This window comes from Pseudorasbora parva, chromosome 10 (assembly GCF_024679245.1).
Source record: "Pseudorasbora parva isolate DD20220531a chromosome 10, ASM2467924v1, whole genome shotgun sequence".
Classification (NCBI taxonomy): Eukaryota; Metazoa; Chordata; class Actinopteri; order Cypriniformes; family Gobionidae; genus Pseudorasbora; species Pseudorasbora parva.
This window is the reverse complement of record NC_090181.1, coordinates 44,451,986-44,479,456: the sequence shown is the minus strand read 5'-3', so window position 1 is coordinate 44,479,456 and position 27,471 is coordinate 44,451,986. Positions and strand designations below refer to the sequence as shown.

Genomic DNA, 27,471 nt, shown 5'->3' with positions numbered 1-27,471 from the left:
ATTTGTGTTCTAATGAAGGAACAAACACCTACGTGTTGGATGCCCTGGGGGTAAGCAGATAAACATCACATTTTTATTTTTGGGTGAACTATCCCTTTAAGTGTATGGCATAGTGTATGACGGGCACAGACTCCATCCAGTCACAGGATGTTTGATATGTTGAGCTGATTTTAGAGCAGATATCGTAGTGTACAACATAGGGCGGGCGATAAACTGTAACTACTAAAAATGACTAGTAAAATGGCTAGTAAAATAACACTGGCACACGCCGTCTTTTTCCTCTGTCCTTCAGGAGAAGCAGTACGCTCAGTGGATGGCGGCTTGCCGTTTGGCCTCCAAGGGAAAGACGATGGCAGATAGTTCCTACAACTTGGAGGTCCAGAACATTTTGTCCTTCCTGAAGATGCAGCACATGAATCCTGATCCTCAGATCATAGAGCCCATCACCACCGACATCAACCCTGAGTGTCTGGTGTCCCCACGATACCTGAAGAAATACAAGAACAAGCAGGTAAATACATGAGGCCATGGCTGAGAGAGAGATCGGTCTGCAGCGCAGAATACAGACACCAAACTGAAGGCAGAAAAACCTACGGTATATATTACAATACATAGCAGGGGCTGTCTGACTATCATCAGACCAAGCTCAGTTTAAGATTGAACATTGGTCTGGGGTGTCTGCTCTGTATATTCTACTGCACAAGAGGCGTGTTAAACTGGCATTAATCAAATGACTCTACACAATTGGACAGTCCTTCAACCAATCAGACCACAAGAGGCGTGATCAACGGGCAACGACCCATCGCTTCTCTATCGTCATTGTGTAAAATCTGCCGATAGCGTGCCATGTGAAAAAGTCAGTCTGTGATTGGCTCCCGCAAAAGTGTAACAGAAGCAGTGGAAATTAATGAATTCCAGACTGAGTTGCCGGGTGAAATCAAATCACCGGCAGATCAGGCTGAGTTTACCCAGTCTATAGCAGGGGTGTAACGGTACATGTATTCATCCAAAGCAGTCACGGTTTGGTGCATACAGTCAGATGACGAATACAGTCAGTCACAGGCCATCCACGCTCCAATTTAGAAGGGGGCGCGCGTGGTAATTGCTATCCACCACAACAGGAAAAAGAGTAGATGAAGAGATGATCTATGCACAACCCAAAACAAGAGTTCACACTCTAAAAAATGCTGGGTTGAAAATGGACAAACCCAACAATTGGGTTGTTTTAACCCAGTAAATGTTTTACATTTTTGCTTAAAACAACCCAATTGCATTTTTTCGAGAGGTTACTAGTAGCCTACACACTGAGTTTCCATTCCATTTCACAAACGTCACGAAAAGGTAACCGGGACGGCAGAAAATAGCTTCCTGTTTGTGTTATTTATTTTACAAAAGCACAAAGTTTTGGTTATATTGTGAGTGTGCACAAATAAAAACAGACCGTTTACAGTCTCTTAAGCCGGGTACACACTGTGCGATTTATAATAGTCCTTTAAAATTGTTTCTTGTCCCAGACTGATCTAATGAAATGGCGTATGTATGATACGCTAATTCGTATGCCATTTTGGTGTGCTATCAAGACGCATAATTCATCAACGCCGTTTGGTGTTCTTCAGATTTTAACCGAGGATTAGAGGAATCTTTTAGGATTCGCATCCTCTGATGGCCAAATCGTGGCCAAAATTGCATGGTGTGTACCTGACTTTACTCTTATCTGTATGAGCATAAATGATTTTAAGTTGCTGTTATAATGAGACCAAAGCATCTGGCATTGTGCCGATTTGTGTGGTAAGTCTGACTACAGTCCAGTGTTGAAATATATGTGTGCTGGAAACGGGAAGCCTCAGGTGTCGCTTCACTCGCCGTCTCCTCGTGGAAAGGTGAAGTCGGCTCTTATTCTCCTTCTCGCTGGTCAATATAAAAAGCGTTATATTGAACTGTGAACTGTGCCATTGTCACCGCACTGTTAATAAACTCAAAAGAAAATGACAGCGTAACATTAACTTTAATCACCAAACCAATTCTTTTAAAAACAGCCGTTGCATTTCGCTGCAGCATTGGTCAATCTATCAATCAAGAGTAACCAATCAACAATTCCTTATTTTTCTTTTTCTTTTAAGCATTCAGGAATCTGAGAGGGCCGGACGTATAAACGTTTCAAACTGTGATCCCAAAACCGAGGTACTTACCTAACCGTGACTTCTGTGTACCGTTACACACCTTATGGTAATAAACAGCAGTTTATCAAATATTCAATATATAACTGAGCCATTCTTGGCTAATTATAATGGTAAATAAACAATTTTACACACATCAGCTTCTAAACGTGTGCGCTAAACAACAATTCTGCATTGCACAGCATCTGGTGAAATTTTTTAAATAATGTCTTTATTCGGATGGTTATTGTTTCTCGTGTGGACGTCCATAAAAATACATTTTGCACGCCAGCTCAGTGGTAAAACTCGTACATTCGGGTGGTGATTTATTCACGGTGGAGGAGCGAGTTTTGTGGTCCTGCATACCTGTGAACGCTGCCCACGTGGTCAGATTGTCTGCTGTGAAAATGTCATATACTTGGAATATTAAGAATAAAATTATATTAAAATAATATTTCACCCCTATAACCTTAATTACTGCCATAATATCGGCTTATTTAAAATGTTTGTTTTTCTTCTCTTTCTCTTTAGAGCGTTGATGAAGATTATTCTTGTAAATACTTTTCAGCATTTCAGTAATGAAAGTGTAGGCTAGATCTTTAAAATGCATCCTAATTACAGGAAAGCGCAATGATACGGTGCTCCACTGTGGTCAAAAAGGATATAAACAGTTAATTTAGAAGCGATCTCTTCTTAAAAAAGATGTAGATTCGAACAGCAATTAAATGACCACACATCCTTGGTGTTTGTCTAAATACAGGAGGTAAATCGGCCGAGGATTTTTACACAGGTGGTGGGTTTATTCAGATTGTTTATTCCAGCGCGTGTGCAGACAGGGTTGCCAAGTTTTTACAACAAAACCCGCAACTACTAGCCCTAAACAATAGCTTCTCGGGGGGTTCCCTGGGGGAAAAATTACCTTTGAGGGGTAAAATGTGTTATTTTGGCAAGGTTGCCCACTAAAATTGGCACTTTGGGGGTTATATATCACATAATAGTCGCTTCAACCCGCAGACATAGAAGACAACCCGCGGAAAAAAACGTGGACTTGGCAACACAGTGCAGTTGAGCTCTGTTGACATTTGACAGCTAATGTTATGCGTCGCTTCGTTGCTCTGATTGGTTGTAGCTCTATCCAATTGAGATCTTTCCTGGTTCGGTTGAAACACGCCCCATAATCACAGCCCAATGGAGCATCAGACTCATATTCTGACTAGAATTGAGTATGACCACGTCAGACTAGGCTTTTGTTAAACTTGTTTCAAAAACAAGAGAAAAGTGAAAGTATGTAGGGAGGGTGTGTGTGTGGGAGTCAACAGACGGCTCCTGTGTGCTTCTGCTGCTGGTGTCGTTTTACAGTGACCCTGGACTCAATCCAGCCTCTGTGATGCTGGGGGATGGGGGGCTTCCTGTCCTCACATCACATTCGCTCCCCCGCCAGTATATCACTGCAAGAAACTTTGAGGAGTTGGGGTGGGGTCTTCAGAAAACAGGCGGGAAGAACATACACGAAACAAGACATGCCTGCACTGCAAAAAATGCTTTTCTTACTTAGTATTTTTGTCTTGTTTCCAGTCAAAATGTCTAAAAATTCTTACATTAAGAAACATTTACTAGACAAGTAAATTTAATTGTCTTGTTTTTGGGGAAAAATAACTCAAAATTAAGAGAGTTTGGTCTTAAAATAAGAAAAATAATCTTGTTTTAAGATTATTTTTCTTACCCCACTAGCAGATTTTGCTTATTTTACCTCTTAATTTTGAGTTATAACTCTTAATTTTGAGTTATTTGTTCCCAAAACAAGACAATTACATTCGCTTGTTTAGGAAAAACTTATTGTTTTAAGAATTTTTAGATGTTTGGACTAGAAACAAGACAAAAATACTAAGGAAGAAAAGCATTTTTTGCAGTGTGGGAATGTGGAGAGGGAGCCTGGGAAGAAGATTGCAATGTGAGAGCGACGTTGAGAGTTCAGATGATTCCTGAAATGTTTTATCCATGCATTACAAGCTCCATTTCTTTTCTTCAAAGGCTTCCTCTGGGATTTTACTCCCAGAGGACGTGGTATACAGAATGCACTTGCTTTGGGAAACAAGGATAGATTACTTTCTCACTTACAGGTTTGTTAAACTCGACACGACCAGCAAAGCGGATGTAGTCATCCAAATGGTGGGGCATCTCAGAGGTCTCACCAGGATTGGATTTGGGTGTGTGTGGCGCCACCTTGTGGAGTCAAAGGTGTATGGTTTGAAATGGGATGGGAGAAAAAAATTCAGGTTAATCATAAACTACAGCTCAGCCATGAACTTTGGACCCATTTTATATTTTTTTACATCCTGCAGTTTCTAGACTTTTTTGAAAGTATATGCAGTCAATACTCCTGGACCTAATGTGATCCCACACTGCAAAAAAATGCTTTTCTTACTTAGTATTTACTAGAAAAGTACAAATTATTGTCTTGTTTTGGGGGAAAAATTACTCAAAATTAAGGGAGTTTTGGCTTAAAATAAGATAAATAATCTGCCAGTGGGGTAAGCAAAATAATCTTGTTTTCTGTTTGAATAAAGATTATTTTTCTTACCCCATTTGGCAGATTATTTCGCTTATTTTAAGACATAACGCTCTTAATTTTGAGTTTTTTTCTCCCAAAACAAGACAATTACTTTTCCTTGTCAAGTAAATACTTCTTGTTTTAAGAATTTTTAGATGTTTGGACTAGAAACAAGACAAAAATACTAAGTAAGAAAAGCATTTTTTGCAGTGCAGGCGTCTCATGCGTGTTCCTCTGCTCTCTCCTGTCCAGCTGCCTAAAGTGAACCCCTCTGCTGTATACTCACATGTGCACCCTGCCCTTTTCTCTCGCTCTTTAGATTAACTGTTGTTTTGATTCTGTTATTCTGCTTGTTTGCTGCATTGTTCATTTATTTGCTTTTCCCTTGTTTCCTCTCTGTGTTCCTCTTCCTGTTTCCACCCTCCTCAGCCAGGCTTTGTCAGGGACTTGGTAAGTCACTCGTTTGACAGCTGGTAAATGTCCATGATTAACTAACACTGGTGCTGTGTCTTACTTCAGTAATCCTTCCATTAACCACTTTATCGTTTATTGCTGTAGCTTAACCCAAAGCTCACATTTCAAGTTTTGTCTTTACATTTAAAGATCATGTTTTAAGTCACTGGTGTCTCCCCCAGAACAGCTGTTTGCCTGAATGATGGATAAACTCTCATTTCATCGATATTTTAGAAATATTCTAATGACTATAGAAGCAACTTGTAGTTTCACGATTTTGGGGCTTATAAAGTCAAATTAGACTGCAATACTGTCAGCCTTGTTATTTTTTCTAATTTCAAGCATTATATCCCTAAATATAATAATGTTGTTATTATTACAATTATTATTACTACTACAGTTATTGTTTTGTGATATAAATTTAGATGACACAATGCCATTTTCTACAGAGCCCCTAAAGGGAAATGGTGACGGTAAGAAAGAGATGGGAGGGAAAATTATATGTAATAGTTTTGCGTAAGAATGTTACTTTTCTTGGGGCAACGCAATAGTTTTACATTTCAGATTGTAAATGTAAATTTTCTTGGGGAAACGCAATAGTTTTGTGAGAGAATGTAAAGTTTTTTTATTTAAAGTTAAGATTGTAAAAGAATTTTGGGGAAACTAATTAGAATATAAAGTTTCTTGGGGAAGTGCAATAATTTTGCATTACAATGTAAAGTTTCTTGGGGAAGTGCAATAATTTTGCAATAGAATGTAAAGTTTCTTGGGAAAATGCAATAATTTTGCAATAGAATGTAAAGTTTCTTGGGGAAACGCAATAATTTTGCAATAGAATGTAAAGTTAATTGCAATAAAATGTAACGTTTCTTGGGGAAAAGCAATAATTATGCAATAAAATGTAAAGTTTCTTGGGGAAACGCAATAGTTTTGTGAGAGAATGTAACGTTTTTTTATTTAAAGTTAAGAGTGTAAAAGAATCTTGGGGAAACTAATTAGAATATAAAGTTTCTTGGAGAAATGCAATAAATTTGCAATAGAATGTAAAGTTTCTTGGGGAAATGCAATAATTATGTAATAAAATGTAAAGTTTCTTGTGGAAACGCAATCATTTTGCAATAGAATATAAAGTTTATTGGGGAAATGCATTGATTTTGCAATAAAATGTACAGTTTATTGGGGAAATGCAATAATTTTGCAATAAAATGTCAAGTTTATTGGGGAAATGCAAACATTTTGCAATAGAATGTAAAGTTTATTGCAAAAAAATGTAAAGTTTCTTGGGGAAACGCAATAATTATGCAATAAAATATAAAGTTTCTTGGGGAAACACAATAATTATGCAATAAAATGTAAAGTTTCTTGGGGAAATGCAATAATTATGCAATAAAATGTAAAGTTTCTTGGGGAAATGCAATAATTATGCAATAAAATGTAAAGTTTCTTGGTGAAACGCAATAATTATGCAATAAAATGTAAAGTTTCTTGGGGAAACGCAATAATTATGCAATAAAATGTAACGTTTCTTGGGGAAACGCAATAATTATGCAATAAAATGTAAAGTTTCTTGGGGAAACGCAATCATTTTGCAATAAAATGTAAAGTTTCTTGGGGAAACGCAATAATTTTGCAATAAAATGTAAAGTTTATTGGGGAAACGCAATAATTTTTCAGTAGAATGTAAAGTTTATTGGGGAAATGCAATAATTTTGCAATAAAATGTAACATGTCTTGTGTAAACGCAATAATTATGCAATAAAAGTCTGTAGCCATTTTTAAAAAAAAAAATTAAGACACATCTCTTCCAATTGCACCTGACCAATAAAGAATACCACTTAACTATCCATTAATTTTAGTTTGTTTGTCCAAAAATAATAATAATAATTGTGTGCTGTGCTAATTAACTGAGACTTCTTACAGCTCTTACAGGTTGTTGGCCTTGTTTGTTTCGTTGCTTCTATTGCTCTCCCCTTTTTTGTAAGTCGCTTTGGATAAAAGCGTCTGCTAAATGATTAAATGTAAATGTAAATAAAATGTAAAGTTTCTTGGGGAAACGCACTAATTTTGCAATAAAATGTAAAGTTTCTTGGGGAAACGCACTAATTTTGCAACAGAATGTAAAGTTTATTGGGGAAACGCAATAATTATGCAATAAAATGTAAAGTTTCTTGGGGAAATGCAATCATTTTGCAATAAAATGTAAAGTTTCTTGGGGAAACGCAATAATTTTGCAATAAAATGTAAATTTTCTTGGGGAAATACAATCATTTTGCAACAGAATGTAACGTTTATTGGGGAAACGCAATAATTATGCAATAAAATGTAAAGTTTCTTGGGGAAATGCAATAAAATGTAAAGTTTCTTGGGGAACTGCAGTCATTTTGCAATAAAATATCAAGTTTCTTGGGGAAATGCAATACTTATGCAATAAAGTGTAAAGTTTCTTGGGGAAATGCAATAATTATGCAATAAAATGTAAAGTTTATTGGGGAAACGTAATAATTATGCAATAAAATGTAAAGTTTCTTTGGGAAATACAATCATTTTGCAACAGAATGTAAAGTTTCTTGGGGAAACGCAATAATTATGCAATAAAATGTAAAGTTTCTTGGGGAAATACAATCATTTTGCAATAAAATGTAAAGTTTATTGGGGAAACGCAATAATTTTGCAATAAAATGTAAAGTTTCTTGGGGAAATGCAATCATTTTGCAATAAAATGTATAGTTTCTTGGGGAAATGCAATAAAATGTAAAGTTTCTTGGGGAAGTGCAATAATTTTGCATTAAAATGTAAAGTTTCTTGGGGAAATGCAATAATTATTCAATAAAATGTAATGTTTCTTGGGGAAAAGCAATAATTTTGCAATAAAATGTAAAGTTTCTTGGGGAAATACAATCATTTTGCAACAGAATGTAAAATTTATTGGAGAAACGCAATAATTATGCAATAAAATGTAAAGTTTCTTGGGGAAATGCAATCATTTTGCAATAAAATGTAAAGTTTCTTGGGGAAACGCAATCATTTTGCAATAAAATGTAAAGTTTCTTGGGGAAACGCAATAAAATATAAAGTTTCTTGGTGAAACGCAATAAAATGTAAAGTTTCTTGGGGAAATACAATCATTTTGCAACAGAATGTAACGTTTATTGGGGAAACGCAAAAATTATGCAATAAAATGTAAAGTTTCTTAAGGAAACGCAATAAAATGTAAAGTTTCTTGGGGAAATACAATCATTTTGCAACAGAATGTAACGTTTATTGGGGAAACGCAATAATTATGCAATAAAATGTAATGTTTCTTGGGGAAATGCAGTCATTTTGCAATAAAATATCAAGTTTCTTGGGGAAATGCAATACTTATGCAATAAAATGTAATGTTTCTTGGGGAAGTGCAATAATTTTGCATTACAATGTAAAGTTTCTTGGGGAAATGCAATAATTATGCAATAAAATGTAAAGTTTCTTAAGGAAACGCAATAAAATGTTAAGTTTCTTGGGGAAATACAATCATTTTGCAACAGAATGTAACGTTTATTGGGGAAACGCAATAATTATGCAATAAAATGTAAAGTTTCTTGGGGAAATACAATCATTTTGCAACAGAATGTAACGTTTATTGGGGAAACGCAATAATTATGCAATAAAATGTAAAGTTTCTTGGGGAAATACAATAATTTTGCAACAGAATGTAACGTTTATTGGGGAAACGCAAAAATTATGCAATAAAATGTAAAGTTTCTTAAGGAAACGCAATAAAATGTAAAGTTTCTTGGGGAAATACAATCATTTTGCAACAGAATGTAACGTTTATTGGGGAAACGCAATAATTATGCAATAAAATGTAAAGTTTCTTGGGGAAATGCAATACTTATGCAATAAAATGTAAAGTGTCTTGGGGAAGTGCAATAATTTTGCATTAAAATGTAAAGTTTCTTGGGGAAATGCAATAATTTTGCATTAAAATGTAAAGTTTCTTGGGGAAATGCAATAATTATGCAATAAAATGTAAAGTTTCTTGGGGAAATGCAATACTTATGCAATAAAATGTAAAGTTTCTTGGGGAAGTGCAATAATTTTGCATTAAAATGTAAAGTTTCTTGGGGAAATGCAATAATTATGCAATAAAATGTAAAGTTTCTTGGGGAAGTGCAATAATTTTGCATTACAATGTAAAGTTTCTTGGGGAAATGCAATACTTATGCAATAAAATGTAAAGTTTCTTGGGGAAGTGCAATAATTTTGCATTAAAATGTAAAGTTTCTTGGGGAAATGCAATAATTATGCAATACAATGTAAAGTTTCTTGGGGAAGTGCAATAATTTTGCATTAAAATGTAAAGTTTCTTGGGGAAATGCAATAATTATGCAATAAAATGTAAAGTTTCTTGGGGAAGTGCAATAATTTTGCATTAAAATGTAAAGTTTATTGGGGAAACGTAATAATTATGCAATAAAATGTAAAGTTTCTTGGGGAAATGCAATAATTATGCAATAAAATGTAAAGTTTCTTGGGGAAACTTAATAATTATGCAATAAAATGTAAAGTTTCTTGGGGAAATGCAATAGTTTTCCTAGAGAACGCAAAAGCATTGCAATATAAATTTCTCCTCATATTTATTTCCCATCAACGTGTTCCCATAGGAGCTCCATAGCTTTCACTGTAATCAACACATTTTTTGTCTAATAGAATGTTCAAAATCTTACAGAAATATTTTCCAAATTCGAAAGGGGCCTCTGTGTAATTGAGAGACCCTTTTAGGCGGTTTGTAGCATGTCAGCTGATATCTCTGATAGAAACGTTCATGAGGCAAGTCATAGATCAGTGGGAGGCTCCAGTGACATCACTGGAGTGAAAATGTTCTGGGAAAATAGGGACTAAATAATGGTAACTGGGATTGCAATGGCTTCTGTGTATGTATATTAAGTCGCATGCATAGCAGATCATAAGGGATGCTTGACCAAGAGGAGGCATCTCGTATGTTCACTGTGATATTAGTGGTGATTGGAAACAGCAGTGTCATATTGAAGTGTCTGGTGTTGCATTCTTCTCTGGGGTTGTTTCCTAATGACAGTGTGTCTGTGTGCTCACTCTGTACTTCTGCTTAAGTTATGATTGCTTGTAGCACTTGTTTATTAATGTTCACATATGCATTATCCTCAGATTTCCGCCCGTATTCTGGAAGCTCATCAGAATGTGGCGCAGATGAGCCTCATTGAAGCCAAGATGCGCTTCATACAGGCATGGCAGTCCTTGCCAGAGTTTGGAATCACCCATTTTCTTGCAAAGTAAGTGTCTTCTAGAAAATCTGATGTTTCTGTGAGATGTCTTGATTAAATGTTTGGTCTGACCAATCAGAGCAGAGTAGACCAATCACAACAGACTGAGCCATCTGACCAAACAGAGCAGAGTAGACCAATCACAGCAGACTGAGCCATCTAAAAACTCCATTTGAATAATGAAGGAAGAAACCTTCATTTTTTTTTCAGAAGTTTTTCTTCTGAAGTCATAACACAAACTGAAATGTAGTTATTCTTATCTTCCAATTGAGCTGGTAAATGCTGATAGTGAGTAGAACTTGAGAATGAATGGATGGAAAAGATCTGGCTAAAAAACTAAAGTTCACTAACCAGATGTTGCTACTTTTTGCATGAACTCTAATGCAAGTGCCAGGTAAGAATTTCTGTGAAAAACTATATTTTAGCCTCACAGAAAGATTTCATATGGCTTTAGAAGAAGGAGTTAAAGTGTATGAGTCATGTGGGCTGCATTATGTGCTTCTTCTCTGCCTAAAGCCCCGCTTGAGCGCGAGGGTGCGTGCTGCAAAAATGACGGTCATGCGCGGTCGTGCGCGTTGGGTCCGCAGACCCCATTTCGCCTGCCGGTAGGCAGCGCATCTTTAGTAACAGTGCGCGTGGCTCCGCATCCGAAGATGAACGAGTTCAGGCGAATCTAGCCGAGCATGACGTCTCATCACACCGGCCCCAGTTTGCACATACAAATGAGGTGCTTCTTTTTACGTAATGAGCCTACAAAAGCAGAAATAAGCCCTTTTAATTAAAGATCCATGTTTAATCAAATAAATAAATCATGACAAAAAAATGTTTAGTGAAATTTGGAAATATTTAAAAGATTGTTAATTTAGTTGCATGCATTTATTTTATTCTCATGTCACAAGTAATAATATCAAGCCAAACTCTTTACTTAGTTTAACACGATTCTTTAGTAGTGTAGTTTTTGGTGAAATGTACCTAAATAAATATCACCTGTGTTTATTAGCCCACTTCTTCTCGACACTATTTCCTGATGGTTTATCGAAGAATTACTCCGAGTCGCCCTCGGTCGTTTCAAAGAATAGCACAACGGCGAGCGCGTCGAGTATAAACGCCTCGTCCGTTTGGGGAGGAGCGTGCAGTCAGTGGAGGCTTGCATTGTGGAGCCAGGCGAAAATGTAAACAAGGCTTAAAGCTGCACTGTGTGCTATATTCCCCCATCTAGCGGTGTAAAGGTATATGACCATCCAGTGAATAATAGTTTCTGTTCCTCTCAATTCTGATTTCGTTTTAACTCCTACGGTGGCTGATTTAGTCCAAGATTAACATGGCAATCCCCCTCTTCACATTCGACACGGTGCCATCCAGTGTTAAACGCGAAAGGCGAAGCTTGAATTTACGGGTTTGTCCCTCTTTGGCTAATGTACTTTCAAGATGGAGGAGCAACATGGCGACCGGCATTCGAACCCCTCACCCGTATGTGTTTTCAATGGCATACTATAAACTTACGAGAATACTTTATTACTTGAAAGAAGTAAATATACATTAATGAGCACTAGGGCTGTCATTTTTGAAAAAAATAATTCGAATGGATATCAAATATCAAGCAATGTATTCGAAGATATTCGAATATCTACGACCCCCCAGGTGCATGTGAGAGCGCGTGCTGTGTACGTCACATAAGGACGCACACTCAAAAGTAATCCGGTCAGGTCGTTTACATGATGAAATGTTTCGTTTGATCGATTCATGAAAAGGTTTATCCCATCCATCTCAAAACGATTACAATTTCATTCAGTTTGGCCATTTTTATTCCGATTGAGGTGTTTATATGGAGCATTTTCATTCAGATTGGACTTTTAAACCGATTACAGTGCTCCATGTAAACGCACCGACAGTAAATAAATTGCGCTACATGGCACTTTAAAAACCGGATAGTTTATTTATAGTTCGATTACGGATATTTCACGTCATGTTCGAATGCATATTCGAATACCGAATAAAAAGTGACAGCCCTAATGAGCACATATATTTTTGAAAGAACTAGGTGTTTTTAGCTAAGAGTAAACTAAAAAAGTTACACAGTGTAGCTTTAAAGCTTCAGTCCCCATTGATTGTATTTGTACCACAATAGATAGTCACACAGGTTTAGACAGACATGAGATTGAGTAAATGATGACAAAATGTAAAGATTTAGGTAAAATATCCTCTTAAGAAGTAATTTCCCAATAGTTCCACCATGACATCTTTCATTTCTTCTTCTCGTTGTCTCTTCACATAATCTAGTTGGATAAAGATTGAACCTGTCTTTCCTCTATATTTCTGTTGACAATTGTTAAATGTCATTAGGTTTCAGGGGGGCAAGAAAGATGAGTTGATCGGCATCACCTACAACAGATTGATCCGTATGGACGCCGGCACAGGAGACGCCATCAAGACCTGGCGCTTCAGCAACATGAAACAGTGGAACGTCAACTGGGAGATTAAGATGGTAATATGTTCTTGATGTTAGACCTTTATCTCACCGAGCATGTTTACATGCTCACCAATACGCTGACAACTACCAAAAATCTGTTTATTTACCGGTTTACATGCAAATCAATAACCCAGCAATGCAAGTACCTGTGTTTACAAGACTGTATTAAAACAACAGGTTACATCAGATTATCTCAAAATGTCTCATCCTCTGGTGTATCTGTATCAGCGTCTGGAGTTTCTGCATCTGTGACACTTGTCCTGTGGCTTATACACACAAGGTTAACATGTATAAACACAAAAGTGAAAGTAAAATCACGTGTGTCTGTATATGAGATGCGATCATGTCTTAAATTGACAGCAGCGCAGCCTATCGTGAACGCTTGTCCTTAAACAGACAGTTCACCTCTAAAATTATGTTAATAAAACAACAAAAGACAAATAGAAAATCATTCACTTCTCTTGAAAAAATAACCCTTTAATACAGTAGTTTTTAATCAATCTATATTGGATATTGAAGACTATGTAGTTTTAATTTTAGCCCACATTTATTAATTCAATTTCATACTTAAATGCTACTGTACATCTCTGAGCTGCCACTGTAAATCTTTATATATATATATATATATATATATATACATTTTTTATATATATATATATATATATATATATATATATATATATATATATATATATATATATATATATATATATATATATATATATATATATATATTATACAATACACTAGGAATGTGTACAAGTGTTTTTTAAAGTAAAGTTTTAAGTTAAGTTTAAGGTTTTTCAAGTCTTTTAAGTAAAATAAAAAAAGAGTATTACAATAAAAACATTTTCTCCTTGACCTTTTCCTGTTCCTGTCGCCTAAGAATAGTAAAAACCGAACCGAAAACTGTGGTTAAAAACCGAGGTATGTATTGAATGGGGTAAGACAAATAATCTTAATTCAAACAGAAAACAGGATTATTTTTCTTACCCCACTGGCAGATTATTTATCTTATTTCAAGAAAAACTCTCTTAATTTAGAGTTATTTTTTCCTAAAACAAGACAATAATTTGTACTTGTAAATAGTCTAGTAAATTTTTCTTAATGTAAGTATTTTTAGATGTTTAGACTAGAAACAAGACAAAAATACTAAGCAAGAAAGCCTTTTTTTGCACTGTAAAACACCTATTATGTAAAATATCTTATTCAGCTCAGTACTACTTAATAAAAAACACACATCTTTTTGTGCAGATTCTACAAGACGTGTGTAAACACACACACAACACTAAAATAATGCAGTAGACCTGAGGGTTATCATGCCGTTCGTTCAGAGGCCTTAGAAATGCACTTATCACATGATACAGAAGGCTTTATAAGGGTTAACATCACAGGCAGACAGGACTCAAGTATTATGTTTTTCAAGTATTATGTACTTTATTTGTGTTCTTCTTTGGAAAACTTTTACATTTTACATTTAAACATTCCAAAACATAATATTGTACTTTTTACAGCAAGACATTTTATATTAAATATCTTTTAATACTTAATTACATTAAGAATGTAGTACTGTATACTTTTACTCAAGTAACATTTTTTGTGTAATTAAGTATTAAAAGTTAGAAAACTTTTTTAATGAAATGTAGTGCAGTAAAAAGTATGACATTATATATTATGCTTTGGAATGCAGTGAAGTAAAAGTTTTCTAAAGAAAAACCAGAGGTGGACAGTAACTAAGTACATTTTTTGGAGTATCTGTACTTTACTTAAGAATTACTTTTTCTGGAAACTTATGACTTTAACTTCACTACATTTGAAAGACAAATATCGTACTTTTTACTCCACTAAATTTCTATCAAAGTCGAAAGTCGTTTCTGTCGCAGCTCTGAAAGTCAGTGGGTGATTTTTTTTCTTCTTTAAAAGGTGTTTGGGTTTTTGCAGAAAGCCTTTCATGAATCACTCTTGTAGAGTCTCGTGAAGTTCAATGATTTTACAGCATTTTTAAACACTGATAAGTTTATAGCAAAAAGGAAGAAAATGGATGTCAAAATGTTCAAGTATTCACATAAAAAAAGATTATGTATTAAGTAGGGCTGTCAAAGTTAATAACGTGTTAACGCAAATTCATTTTAACGGCACTAAATTTATTAACGCGTATTAACGCAGCGCACATTTTCTGTTTGATCCGTGGCATAGCCTGTAGTTGGAAAAAGTGAGAGCAGTCATAGATGCAAAGGATGCAACAGCAAACATTAATACTTTACATTACATTACATTAGAACTTTTATTAGACTCCAGGTCTATAAGAAAGAAAAGTGTTTTTTCACTGAGCACATTCTCTGGAGTCTGAGCGTGAATACACTGCAAGCTCACTCTCGCTCATATCTGAGGTAAATCATTAACACCATCACCGCAGTAGACGTGTATTATGAACTAAATACATTACAATCGGCTGAAATGAATGCACAGGTTACTTTTCTGATCAAGACCACTCCCGAGTCCTTTTTACTCACACTGTTCATGTGAATCGTGGCACAGTTAGGCGCACACACACACACACACACACACACACACACACACACACACACAAACACACACACACAAAATACCAGCAGTTCAATATTAGGGAACGTGGATCTCTTAAAGGGGCCACACTATATTCCTACCCGTGGAATGTGGACCTCCTCCAGGTATGGTGTGGTACTGGTGCGCTCGACAGCTTTCACATTACCTATTTTTTATACGAACTGTGCTCTGCTATGAATTAAACGGCCAGTGTAAAAACTCCCTTTATATTCTTAAAATGAGAGAAATCGCTGCTTATTCTTAATTTTTAAGTTTAGGCTTTAGAGACATGAACAATTTCTTAGGTAAACAACTGTGACCGTTGATATGTCTAGTCTTCATGCTTTAAACAAATGTATGGTTTCACTAATAATAAATGTACATTTTCATAAAGGATGCATTTTGTGCATACCCATGTTGATGAGAGTATTAAAAACTTAATTTAATCTTAATTTAAAGCTACACTGTGTGATATTTTCCCCCATTTAGCGGTGTAAAGGTATATGACCATCTAGTGAATAATAGTTTCTGTTCCTTTCAATTCTGATTTCGTTTTAACTCCTACGGTGGCCGATTTAGTCCAAGATTAACATGGCAATCCCCCTCTTCACATTCAACTCGGTGCCATCGAGTGTTAAAACGCGAAAGGCGAAGCTTGAATTTACGGGTATGTCCCTCTTTGGCTAATGTACTTTCAAGATGGAGGAGCAACATGGCGACCGGCATTCGAACCCCTCACCCGTATGTATTTTCAATGGCATATTATAAACTCACGAGAATACTTTATTACTTGAAAGAAGTAAATATACATTAATGAGCACATATATTTTTGAAAGAACTAAGTGTTTTTAGCTAAGAATAAACTAAAAAAGTTACACAGTGTAGCTTTAAGATACATTTACAATTGTTAAAAATGTGCGATTAAATTGTGATTAATCGTGAGTTAACTTATGACAATCATGCAATTAATCGCGATTAAATACTTTAATCGATTGACAGCCCTAGTATTAAGTGAACATAAACAGTTGGAGAATATCAGATGTGTATCGGTGTATTGGATCCGTGCGTTCGGCCTTAAAGTGACAGCAGTTTTGTAAAGAGCTTTGTAAGTTTTATACAAGTTTAAATTAGTTTAAAGTAGTCGTATGCTAGTAGGTTGGATGGAGCATCACTGACTGGCTTAAACCATGATGGCATAGTTTACATTCATACAAAGACAATAAAATAATGCGCTGACATAAAAAAATGAAATATACTTTTGATACTTAGGTACTTTTGAAAACAAATACTTCTGTACTTTTACTAAAGTAAAAATCTGTTTTTACAACTTGTAACGGAGTAATATTTGACCAGTAGTACTTTTACTCAAGTAATGAAGTTGTGTACTTTGTCCACCTCTGAGAAAAACACTGATGAAGTATATGCTTAAAATTTTACTTGAGTAGAAAGTAAAAATACTCCTGTCCGCCTCTGGTTAACATCCAAAATAAACAACACACACACACACACACACCTTGAGCATTTTATCAGTACACATCAGCATGTGCTCTGTTCCCACGGCAGGTGACGGTGGAGTTTGCGGACGAGCCCAGTCTGGCCTTCATCTGTGCGGAGGTGGACTGTAAAGTGGTTCATGAGTTCATCGGTGGCTACATCTTCCTGTCCACGCGGGCCAAGGACCAGAACGAGTCTCTGGATGAGGAGATGTTCTACAAGCTGACCAGTGGCTGGGTCTGAGCGCCAACGCTCGCCCCGCATCCACCGCTTTACTCTCTTACTTTCACTTCTGTCTCCTTTTAACCACTCCATCGTGGCCGCATCCTCGTAATTGTTTGAAAACTAAAACATTTTTTAACGTTTATGCGCATGAACACATTCATAACACTAGCAGAAGTGAGTCCGCGGTTCACAGCCTCCCTCCACACTGCAAAAAATGCTTTTCTTACTTAGTATTTTCATCTTGTTTCTAGTCAAAATGTCTAAATATTCTTACATTAAGAAACATTTACTAGACAAGTACAAATTATTGTCTTGTTTTGGGGAAAAATAACTCAAAATGAAGAGAGTTTTTGCTTAAAATAAGCTAAATAATCTGCCAATGGGGTAAAATAATGTTGAATAAAGATTATTCTTACTCCATTGGCAGGTTATTCAGTTTATTTTAAGCAAAAACTCTCCTAATTTTGAGTTATTTTCCCCCAAAACAACACAATTACTTTTACTTGTCTAGTAAAAACTTCTTGTTTTAAGAATTTTTAGATGTTTGGACTAGAAACAAGACAAAAATGCTCAGTAAGAAAAGCATTTTTTACAGTGCACAAATGATTGAGATGAAGACCTTTCACCCCCAATAGAAATATGCCAATTATTTATTTGTCACTAAGTTTCGTCGCATCTTTCTGGGTAATTGTTGAATGTCGCTCGTGTTTTATGATAATCGTGTCACGTTAATGTGACGTCCTAGACACTAGAGAAGGATTCGCTTCACTAGCTTTAACGTCGCTGCTTCTGTCCGACGAGTGTTCGGTCAGGAACTCACTCGAGTCGGCCGTTTCTAAGCACTTCTACCGTGGATAAGCTGAAGTTCGTCAACACTACAGATATTTTTGTACACTATGAAGGAGAGTTGTTTTTGTAGCAAACCGCTTGCAGTGAAGCAACATAGGAGAACGGTATGAAGGTCATTGATTAGGAAGTTTCCTTTTATTATTATTTCCCTATTTTATTCATCACTCTTTATTGTGAACCAGTATAGTATTATAAAAAGCGTTTATTTAATACGCACCAGCGATAGGTCACAAACCATGCCATTTGCTTTCTTTCTTTTTTTATTTCTTTCCAAAATGAAGGATTGTTTAATGAAGTATTAGATTTGTTTTGTATCTAATGTAAAAAAAGAAAAAGAAAACACACACGCAGGTTTTAAAAAAGAAATTGTACAGTTATTTTGTTGCTGCTTTTTTCTGTCATTTTTGGAAGTGTATGTTTTCCAGAAGAGAGGGAAAAAAAGCCATTTTTTTGAGCGTTGGTGCCTATCGATCTTAAGGATATATATAAATGCATATGAAGAATAAGCTTCAAGCTCCTGGCTGGAATAAATCATGTAGACGTAGCCTCAGGTGAGGAGGACGAGCTTCAGATGGGTTTGATTTAGTCGCTCCTGCCTTATCTGATTAATATCCAGTCGTTTGATTCTGCTGCAAGAACATATAGCCTTTGAGAACGCGCGTCACACACTATTGAGCGCTCAAACACTCACGACGGGCCTTTTGTAGCGCGTCTCTTCTTGTCAGTATTGTCTCATCATGTCCCCCATATGAAGGTGGTTTCAGAGCCAGAAATGAAGATGATTATTGTTTTGTCTTGTTTTCTCAGATGCCAGCAGTGCGTTGCATGGCCTGCTGTTTTAAGATTGTAAAAATGCCATTTACCTGACAAATAAATAAATAAATAAAATCATTTTTATTTAAAATCTTACGAGGATGATTCAACAGGTCTTTATTTCATGTGGTTTCCCTTCAGCCGTGCAGGCAGCAGTGGCTCATCTTCCCCACAAGAGAGCAGTGTTGAGAAACCTTGTGTAGACATAATTAAAGCAGGTTTACTCGAAGGATGCAACCGTTTTACAATCACATGAATTCTAAATAAAACGTAAATTGCACAAAACAAGGTTTTGAAGGGATATGTCACCCAAAAATGAAAGTTATCATTTGCTTCCCTTTGTGCCATTTTTTTCTCCAAAATATTCCATCTATGTAAAGTATTTTTTAATGTAAGTGATATAGAAAAACCACACACCGTGATCGTGACTGAATCAACGTCTCCTGAAGCGAAACCATGGGTGTGTGCAAGGGAAATACTGAGATTTATAGTATTTAGCAAAATGCTTTTCTTACTTAGAAAAGAGAGGTCTTTTTCCCTAAAAACAGATTAGCTTATAGCACTTGTCTATGGGGAACAGGGTAAGTGAAATTAAATCGCTAGTTAACACCACTAACAAGACTCAAAATAGCCTCACACTAACACGGCAGCATAATGAGGGTCCCTACATGCACAACGAAGGATTGAGAACTTTGTAAGAGAACAAACAGTTTAATAAGAAGATACTTTATAAAGGCAGAAACGCTACGCGTTTACGGACAGGCTCCATCTTGGAAAACAGTCTCGACTAGTCGAGTGACAAACGCTGTGCTAAGTGATGAATGGTGACTGAATCTCATATGGTCCGTTGTTTCCGGAAGAAAGCACTGAACGCAACAGAGAAAATAAATAAATAAAAATAAAAATGTCCATGTTATTACATTTCACAAACTTAATTCTTATCGACCAGCTCACTTAGCACAGTGTTCGTCACTCGACTAGTCGAGACTGTTTTCCGAGCCTGTCCGTAAATGCGTAATGGACTGTCTTTATAAAGTGTCTTCTTATTAAACTGTTTGTTCTCTTACAAAGTTCTCAATCCTTCGTTGTGCATGTAGGGACCCTCATTATGCTGCCGTGTTAGTGTGAGGCTATTTTGAGTCTTGTTAGTGGTGTTAACTAGTGATTTAATTTCACTTACCCTGTTCCCCATAGACTCGTGTTATAAGCTTATCTGTTTTTAAAGATAAAACTCTTTACATTCGATTTTCATGAAAACGGTGACAATCTGTTAATTACATTTACATTTAATCATTTAGCAGACGCTTTTATCCAAAGCGACTTACGAAAAAGGGGAGAGCAATAGAAGCAACGAAACAGACAAGGCCAACAACCTGTAAGAGCTGTAAGAAATCTCAATTAATTAGCACAGTAAACAATTAATTTATTTATTTATTTATTTTTAAATAGACATCTACAACAAAAACTCACGTGCGCCAAATACCGAACACTGGATTTTGATAGCTATGATAACCCATTAGGACTAAGGCTGTTGCCCCAACTGTTGTCGTTAATGCAGATTCAGTGGCCCAATGGGTTGGTTTTGTATGGCATTCTAGCTAAACGCGCAGCAATAGCCATCTACACCAAAAACTCACGTACGCAAAATACAGTACACCGGATTATGATAGCTATGATAACTATGTAACACACCCGCCTGAAGGCACAAATCCGGATTACCCAGAGGCTAGCCTAGAAATCTAGACGCACCCTAGCAGCAGCAAATTTAATCTGCCCGCAAGTGTCGTCTAGGAACTCTCAATACCCTTCTGAGCTGTATTCCTCAGAATCTGGACGGCCCAATCACATCGTGTATAGAGTCGGCGGGCGGGGCCATAATGACGACGGCCGAGTTGCGTTTGCGTGCTTCTAGTAAACACAGAAACTGGCGGACGGCAGTCTTTCGAATCAGCTTTGACCGCGACTCTGGAAGACTTGGAGTTAAGCTTTTCTCTGAGAAAAGAACAAAGAACGGCACTGAAGTCATTCTTAAAAAGGGAAGATGTGTTCGTAGTTTAGCCGACCGGATACGGCGAATGTTTAATCTGTCAGCGAGCTCTGCTTCACCTTCGTTGCTCTGGTTGGTTGTAGCGCTATCCTATCGCGTGCAGAGGGAGTTTGAAAGACAACCGTTTATCCGCCCCTCAGATTGAGCTGTCAATGGTGAGTTTCCAGACCAAACATCTTGATGTGGGTCTGGCTTGTCAGGCTACCCCGAGGGGCATTTCTCACCAGAGTTGTCCTTTAAAGCATTTGCAAAGTATTTAAAAATGGTCTTCCATTATTTTAGTTTATTATATAGTTTTTCAAACCCCTTTGCAAACCACAGTGGTAGATAAACTCTTCTCTAACAGATTCCGGTCATGTTATGGGTGCTGATGGCTCATGTTTGCTCTGTTAAAAGTGTATGTTAACAAGCCATCACCAGTCAGATGCAGGACAGTCATGAAACTAATGTCCTTTATTTTATCTCATGATTATAAAGTATCGGATTTTCTTTTTTTCTTTTTCATTTTGATGTATACCTGTTTTATTCTGTTTTTCAATGACCATAAATACGCCACAACACACTAGTTGGTGTTCTTGGTCTTCTGTGACAGAGCGTTAACCAAAGACCTCCTCTTATTGAGATATTCATGTACTGGAAGAGCAGTAAAATAAATATACAAGAAATGTTTTTTTGTTTAAAGCCTAAATGACCGTGGCTTGAGTCTGTGTAACTGGTATATGGCATAATGTAAAGGAAATGTATGCCATTTATACTTTTGTCTGTTTGATAGTTACATCATAATGAGTATTTAAGGTGTTAACAGATAAGATAAGAGTCTAAATTATAAGCCAAAAATAACCTTAATTTGAGAAAAATTGCAATTGTATTAACACATGCAGACATAAACTTGTATATAGAACAATGAAATGTGCAATGCTCACAACAACCGAGCTCTAGTGAAGACTGCAATGAAAGAGCGAGAGCTTTCCTACAATATTGCAAAATAAATAAATAACCGATTCAAAAGCTCCTGAGGGGATGTTTACACAAAGGTGATCATTCATAATACATTCATAATTGTTGAACAAAATAGGCTACTACTTGAAACTCATCAACCCAATAAATTATCTTAAATTGAAGGAAGAATATTTCAGAGCAGAGTAGACCAATCATAAGGTAATGTACCTTCAGTAAGACTCACTTCAGAGCAAAAAGTACGTGTTTTTGACATTGTATGCATAAAAACCTGTTGTAGGAGAATCCAAAACAACATTAGCAACATTTAAAATAGAAAAAAAAAAAAAAAAATGAAAGTTCAGGTTGCACAAAACTATTAGCGAATAAATTGAGCCAGGATCACCAAGATATCCCGGCTTAATCCCTTATCCTAGTTTTGTGCAACAGGCCCCAGTTGTTCCACTTATTTTTTTACTCTATTTGTTGTTGTTTTGTTTATGTGTTAAGAGTCACATTTGTGAGTTGATTTTCATCAATTTCCTGCGACCCTATTAAAAGCTAATTAACGGAGTTGAGTATAAATTACATTCATTTTTTTAGAGAGATAAGCACTGGTCGCTGTCTAATAGTTCTCTCTCTCCAGGAGCGTAGCCATCTTTTCAGAAGTGAGGGGACAGAAATGTCCGAATACCTTTTTTTTTTTTTTTTTTGGGACCGATATAATTTATCGTATCTTTTGCTTTTAATTCTGTAATATATCAAATATACTGCTGATCAATAACCACTAATATCTATAATTTTTGTCCTATATTTTATGCCAATTTTATGATTGGTTTATATAGTTTGTAGTAGGCTACAAAAAGTCTCCATAGATTTTATGCAATGTAAAAAGAAGTTATAATAAAAAAGGTAATACAGTGAAATATTATTCTGATGTAACTCATCTGTTCTCTATGTAAATATATGTCCTTCTAAAAAAAAATAACATATGTGATAAAAGTTCATTATTTTCCATAATGTAATGATAAAAATTAAACTTTCATATATTTTAGAGTCATTGCACACCAACTGAAATATTTCAGGTCTTTTATTGTTTTAATACTGATGATTTTGGCATACAGCTCATGAAAACCCAAAATTCCGATCTCAAAAAATTAGCATATTTCATCCGACCAATAAAAGAAAAAAAGTGTTTTTAATGCAAAAAAAGTCAACCTTCAAATAATTACGTTCAGTTCTGCACTCAATACTTGGTGGGGAATCCTTTTGCAGAAATGACTGCTTCAGTGCGGCGTGGCATGGAGGCGATCAGCCTGTGGCACTGCTGAGGTGTTCTGGAGGCCCAGGATGCTTCGATAGCGGCCTTAAGCTCATCCAGAGTGTTGGGTCTCGCGTCTCTCAACTTTCTCTTCACAATATCTCACAGATTCTCTATGGGGTTCAGGTCAGGAGAGTTGGCAGGCCAATTGAGTACAGTAATACCATGGTCAGTAAACCATTTACCAGTGGTTTTGGCACTGTGAGCAGGTGCCAGGTCGTGCTGAAAAACCAAATCTTCATCTCCATAAAGCTTTTCAGCAGATGGAAGCATGAAGTGCTCCAAAATCTCCTGATAGCGAGCGGCATTGACCCTGCCCTTGATAAAACACAGTGGACCAACACCAGCAGCTGACATGGCACCCCAGACCATCACTGACTGTGGGGACTTGACACTGGACTTCAGGCATTTTGGCATTTCCTTCTCCCCAGTCTTCCTCCAGACTCTGGCACCTTGATTTCCGAATGACATGCAAAATTAGCTTTCATCTGAAAAAAGTACTTTGGACCACTGAGCAACAGTCCAGTGCTGCTTCTCTGTAGCCCAAAAGTGTCTTGAGCAGGGGAATGCGGCACCTGTAGCCCATTTCCTGCTCACGCCTGTGCACGGTGGCTCTGGATGTTTCTACTCCAGACTCAGTCCACTGCTTCCGCAGGTCCCCCAAGGTCTGGAATCGGTCCTTCTCCACAATCTTCCTCAGGGTCCGCTCACCTCTTCTCGTTGTGCAGCGTTTTTTGCCACACTTTTTCCTTCCCACAGACTTCCCACTGAGGTGCCTTGATACAGCACTCTGGGAACAGCCTATTCGTTCAGAAATGTCTTTCTGTGTCTTACCCTCTCGCTTGAGGGTGTCAATGATGGCCTTCTGGACAGCAGTCAGGTCGGCAGTCTTACCTATGATTGCGGTTTTGAGTAATGAACCAGGCTGGGAGTTTTTAAAAGCCTCAGGAATCTTTTGCAGGTGTTTACAGTTAATTAGTTGATTCAGATGATTAGGTTAATAGCTCGTTTAGAGAACCTTTTCATGATATGCTAATTTTTTTAGAAGGACCTGTATTCACAATTACTGTTTTAACTGTATTTTGATTAAATAAACGCAGCCTTGGTGAGCAGAAGACACCAAACATTAAAAAAGCTGTCAGTTAGCACTGCATTATTCATATGTACTTTATTGTCAATAAATAGCCTACACTGAGATGGCTTGAGAAACACACATAAACCATAAATTGTCGCAACGTCTGATTGCCGTCCTCACGTTTCAGCTCATAAAGATTGTTTTCCTTCAGCTGCAGCTCCAGCATGACAGGGTATCACTTCTACGAAGCCGGTTTAGGACTTTCTGTGAGAGAGCGCCCTCCTCATATTTAATTTAGATAAGAATAAAATGACAGGTCATGCATGTAGATATTTTTTTCCCACTGAATTTGATGTATTCACATTGGTTTCTATGTAAATACACCTGCCCGTGGGCCGTGACATCAAGAAATGCGCTATCAACCGATATTAGAGAAAGCTGTCTTTAGCATCCTTAAAGGGGGGGTGAAATGCTGTTTCATGCATACTGATCTTTTTACACTGTTAAAGACTTGGAATCCCATACTAAACATAGACAAAGTTTCAAAAGTTAAGGTAGACGTTTGATGGGAGTATTTCTTTGTCAAAAATACTACTTCCGGTTAGTCATAAGTTTCGGCAAGTTTTTTGAGATCATGCGTCCCCATTGACGTTAGTGGGGGCGGAATTTCCTTGTATGGGCCTTACGGACAATTCTACCGGAAGCGCGTGAGAGAGAGCGAGGGAGAGAGCGAAAGCAACAGGCTATGCCCATCAAAACGCTGGTTTGTAGGATGCTGGACAGGTGACAATTACACATAGCACATAACAATGTCACCAAAAAAGTGGGTTTTTGGTTGCCAGACCAAGACAGTCCTGCACAGATTCGCCAAAAACCCCGCGTTAAGGCAACAGTGGATGTAATTTGCTTTTCCGGATCAGCAACTGAGTTGCGCGAATGTTTATATCTGTTCGCTGCATTTCGGTGCCGACTGTTTCATAAACAAGGCCCAGCTTGACGCCGGCTTTTCCAATCGCCTAATGCTGAAGGATGGAGCAGTCCCAACGATAAAGGTCCTAACGTTAGAACCGCAGGCTGTGAGTAAGAGTGCTTCAAATGTCTGTGTCTTTGCCTATGCTCATCAAGTAGCCCAAACATGATCACGTATAGTTAATTGATCAATGGAGCATGCGATGTGTAGTGCGTGTACATTTGTTTAGCTGGCCACTATATGTGTAACTTTATGTTTGTGTATTGTAAAAGCACTCCAAACAACAATACACAAAGGGGGGAAATATGTTGAACTAAATAAGCGCGCTTCTTCATTCAAATGCGCTACTATTCCGTGTCTATCTATGTAAACACTAACTAGCCTGCCGTGCAAAACCAGTCCGCTTACTAACGTTACAATTGTCTACACAAACCACGCGTAAACACACAAACACACGTGCACAACTGCACTTCCCACATGTACACCTTCAAAGACAAAAATACGACGATATAATTCAAGTATAAATATGTAAATAACACAAGCCGCTAAGCATATTATATAGTTAGTGTATAACTTGTAACTTACCACATAGAGACGTCCTGCTCTAGTCGTTTTTGCTGCTGCTCCTGTTCAACTGCAGCCTCTGGGTCTGATTCCGGATCATAGATGTATGGCTGTATCTGATTAAAAGCCATATTTTTTTTTTGAATAAAGTTTTTTTACCGCTGTTAGGGATGACGCTCGACTCAACACACAGCGCGCTGCTGCACACGTCATTATTTAGCTCCGCTCACACGACACGCCCCCACCCGCTCGGCTTTTTTCGGAAAGACTCGGAACAGCGCATCTTTCTTATATAATTATTAAAAAAATAAAGACTTTTCGGAGATATGCAGGATGCAATGCTACTCTATAGGTACTCAAGATTGACATGACACTGACTGAAACTGAGTGTTTCACCCCCCCTTTAACGTGCCCGCCTCCCGCGCAGGTGAACGCCGGTTCGAATGCCGCTCGGAGCGGGTTGACTAATCGGGGTGACCCAGTGAAAGTGCGAGAGACGAAACTGCATTTTATTAAAAGTGTCGGGACACGTCCCCCGCGTAATCTACGCCCATGTCTCTCTAAACGCAAGGATTGCCTTTATTGATTAACAATGTTTGCAGTTTATCCGCGAAGATCGCTATTGTACAGTTGTGTGTTTTTTAAGGAAGTGAACCGCAGCAGGTAGGCTACGGCGTCGCGCGCGCATGATCCACCTCACTCACATTTCCACGCGGTCAAACAGCGGAGCAGCTGCGGTTTGTGCTGTCGACACACACACACACACACACACACACACACACACACACACACACACACACACACACACACACACACACACACTACAGAGTAAACACTAGACGAACACACTAATCACCGCACAGACAGTGTGTGACAGGAGACGCGCGTGCTCAAACTTTGTACGTTTCCAGATGGAAAAGGCAGCATAGACGGAGCGCGAGAGGATAAAGCTGAACTCAGTGAGAGGTAAGAAAAACACTAAACACACACACAGTCACAGAGAGTCTACTACTGATGGCTTAAGATGTTGTAAAGCTCTATTCGTCCAATTTTGTAGAAGTTTATTGTGTGACAGAGCGCGAGTCACGGATCGTGTGTGACAGAAAAAAGTGCTGAGTTCCTCGGTAACATCTTTATGAAACTAACAGTGTGTCTATTGTTCTGGCGACACACACACAGACAGACAGAGACGCTCTTTCAGTTTCTTTTGAGGGAACTTTAGACTGGAGTGAATCTTCAGGAGTAACTATTTCAGCTTTTACAAAAAGAGTCCACTGATTTTTCTACAACTACATACGGTTTTATTGATTATTGATTAATTTAAACACTGTGACTTGTGACCGCGTTTCAAAATCGAATCAGCTCAGTGAGCTTCTCGTTTTAACCTCAACTTTGTAACTTGCAGGTTTCACCACAAGATACAGGGCGGCAATAGCTCACATCAAGTTTGAATTACTAAAACAGTAGACCAAACAACTTGTATCAAACAAACGTATTGTAAATTAAAGACACAATATGTAAGATTTTTGGGTTGAAATATCCAGCAACCACTAGATCAGTGTTATGTTGTTGACTTGCGTACTTACATGATCCCAAATGTTTCCAAGAATGTTTAAATTCAAAGAAATAAGGAATTTTAAAATAAGCACACATGCACACACAAAAACACATTAATATCTGATGTGTTTTATTAGACAGATGAG

General features: G+C 37.2%; 2 protein-coding genes across 6 annotated transcripts in view; both read left to right on the top strand.

Moving 5' to 3' along the window:
• The window catches only part of fermt2 (FERM domain containing kindlin 2), a 110,345-nt gene extending 92,851 nt beyond the window's left edge, over window positions 1-17,494 (top strand). The window contains exons 13-17 of one of the 4 annotated variants that reach the window (XM_067456226.1): window positions 293-511; window positions 5,137-5,157; window positions 10,324-10,448; window positions 12,783-12,924; window positions 17,038-17,494. In XM_067456226.1, coding sequence (XP_067312327.1) covers window positions 293-511; window positions 5,137-5,157; window positions 10,324-10,448; window positions 12,783-12,924; window positions 17,038-17,211 — 681 coding nt within the window. In that variant the 3' untranslated portion in view covers window positions 17,212-17,494. The remainder of the gene's footprint in view (window positions 1-292; window positions 512-5,136; window positions 5,158-10,323; window positions 10,449-12,782; window positions 12,925-17,037) is intronic. The other 3 variants (XM_067456229.1, XM_067456228.1, XM_067456230.1) reach the window with 3 other exon arrangements.
• Window positions 17,495-26,210: 8,716 nt separating this feature from the next.
• The window catches only part of stxbp6 (syntaxin binding protein 6 (amisyn)), a 75,024-nt gene continuing 73,763 nt past the window's right edge, over window positions 26,211-27,471 (top strand). Inside the window, exon 1 of one of the 2 annotated variants that reach the window (XM_067456239.1) lies at window positions 26,211-26,734. The gene's annotated coding sequence lies outside the window, so the exon portion shown is untranslated. The remainder of the gene's footprint in view (window positions 26,735-27,471) is intronic. The other variant, XM_067456238.1, reaches the window with a different exon arrangement.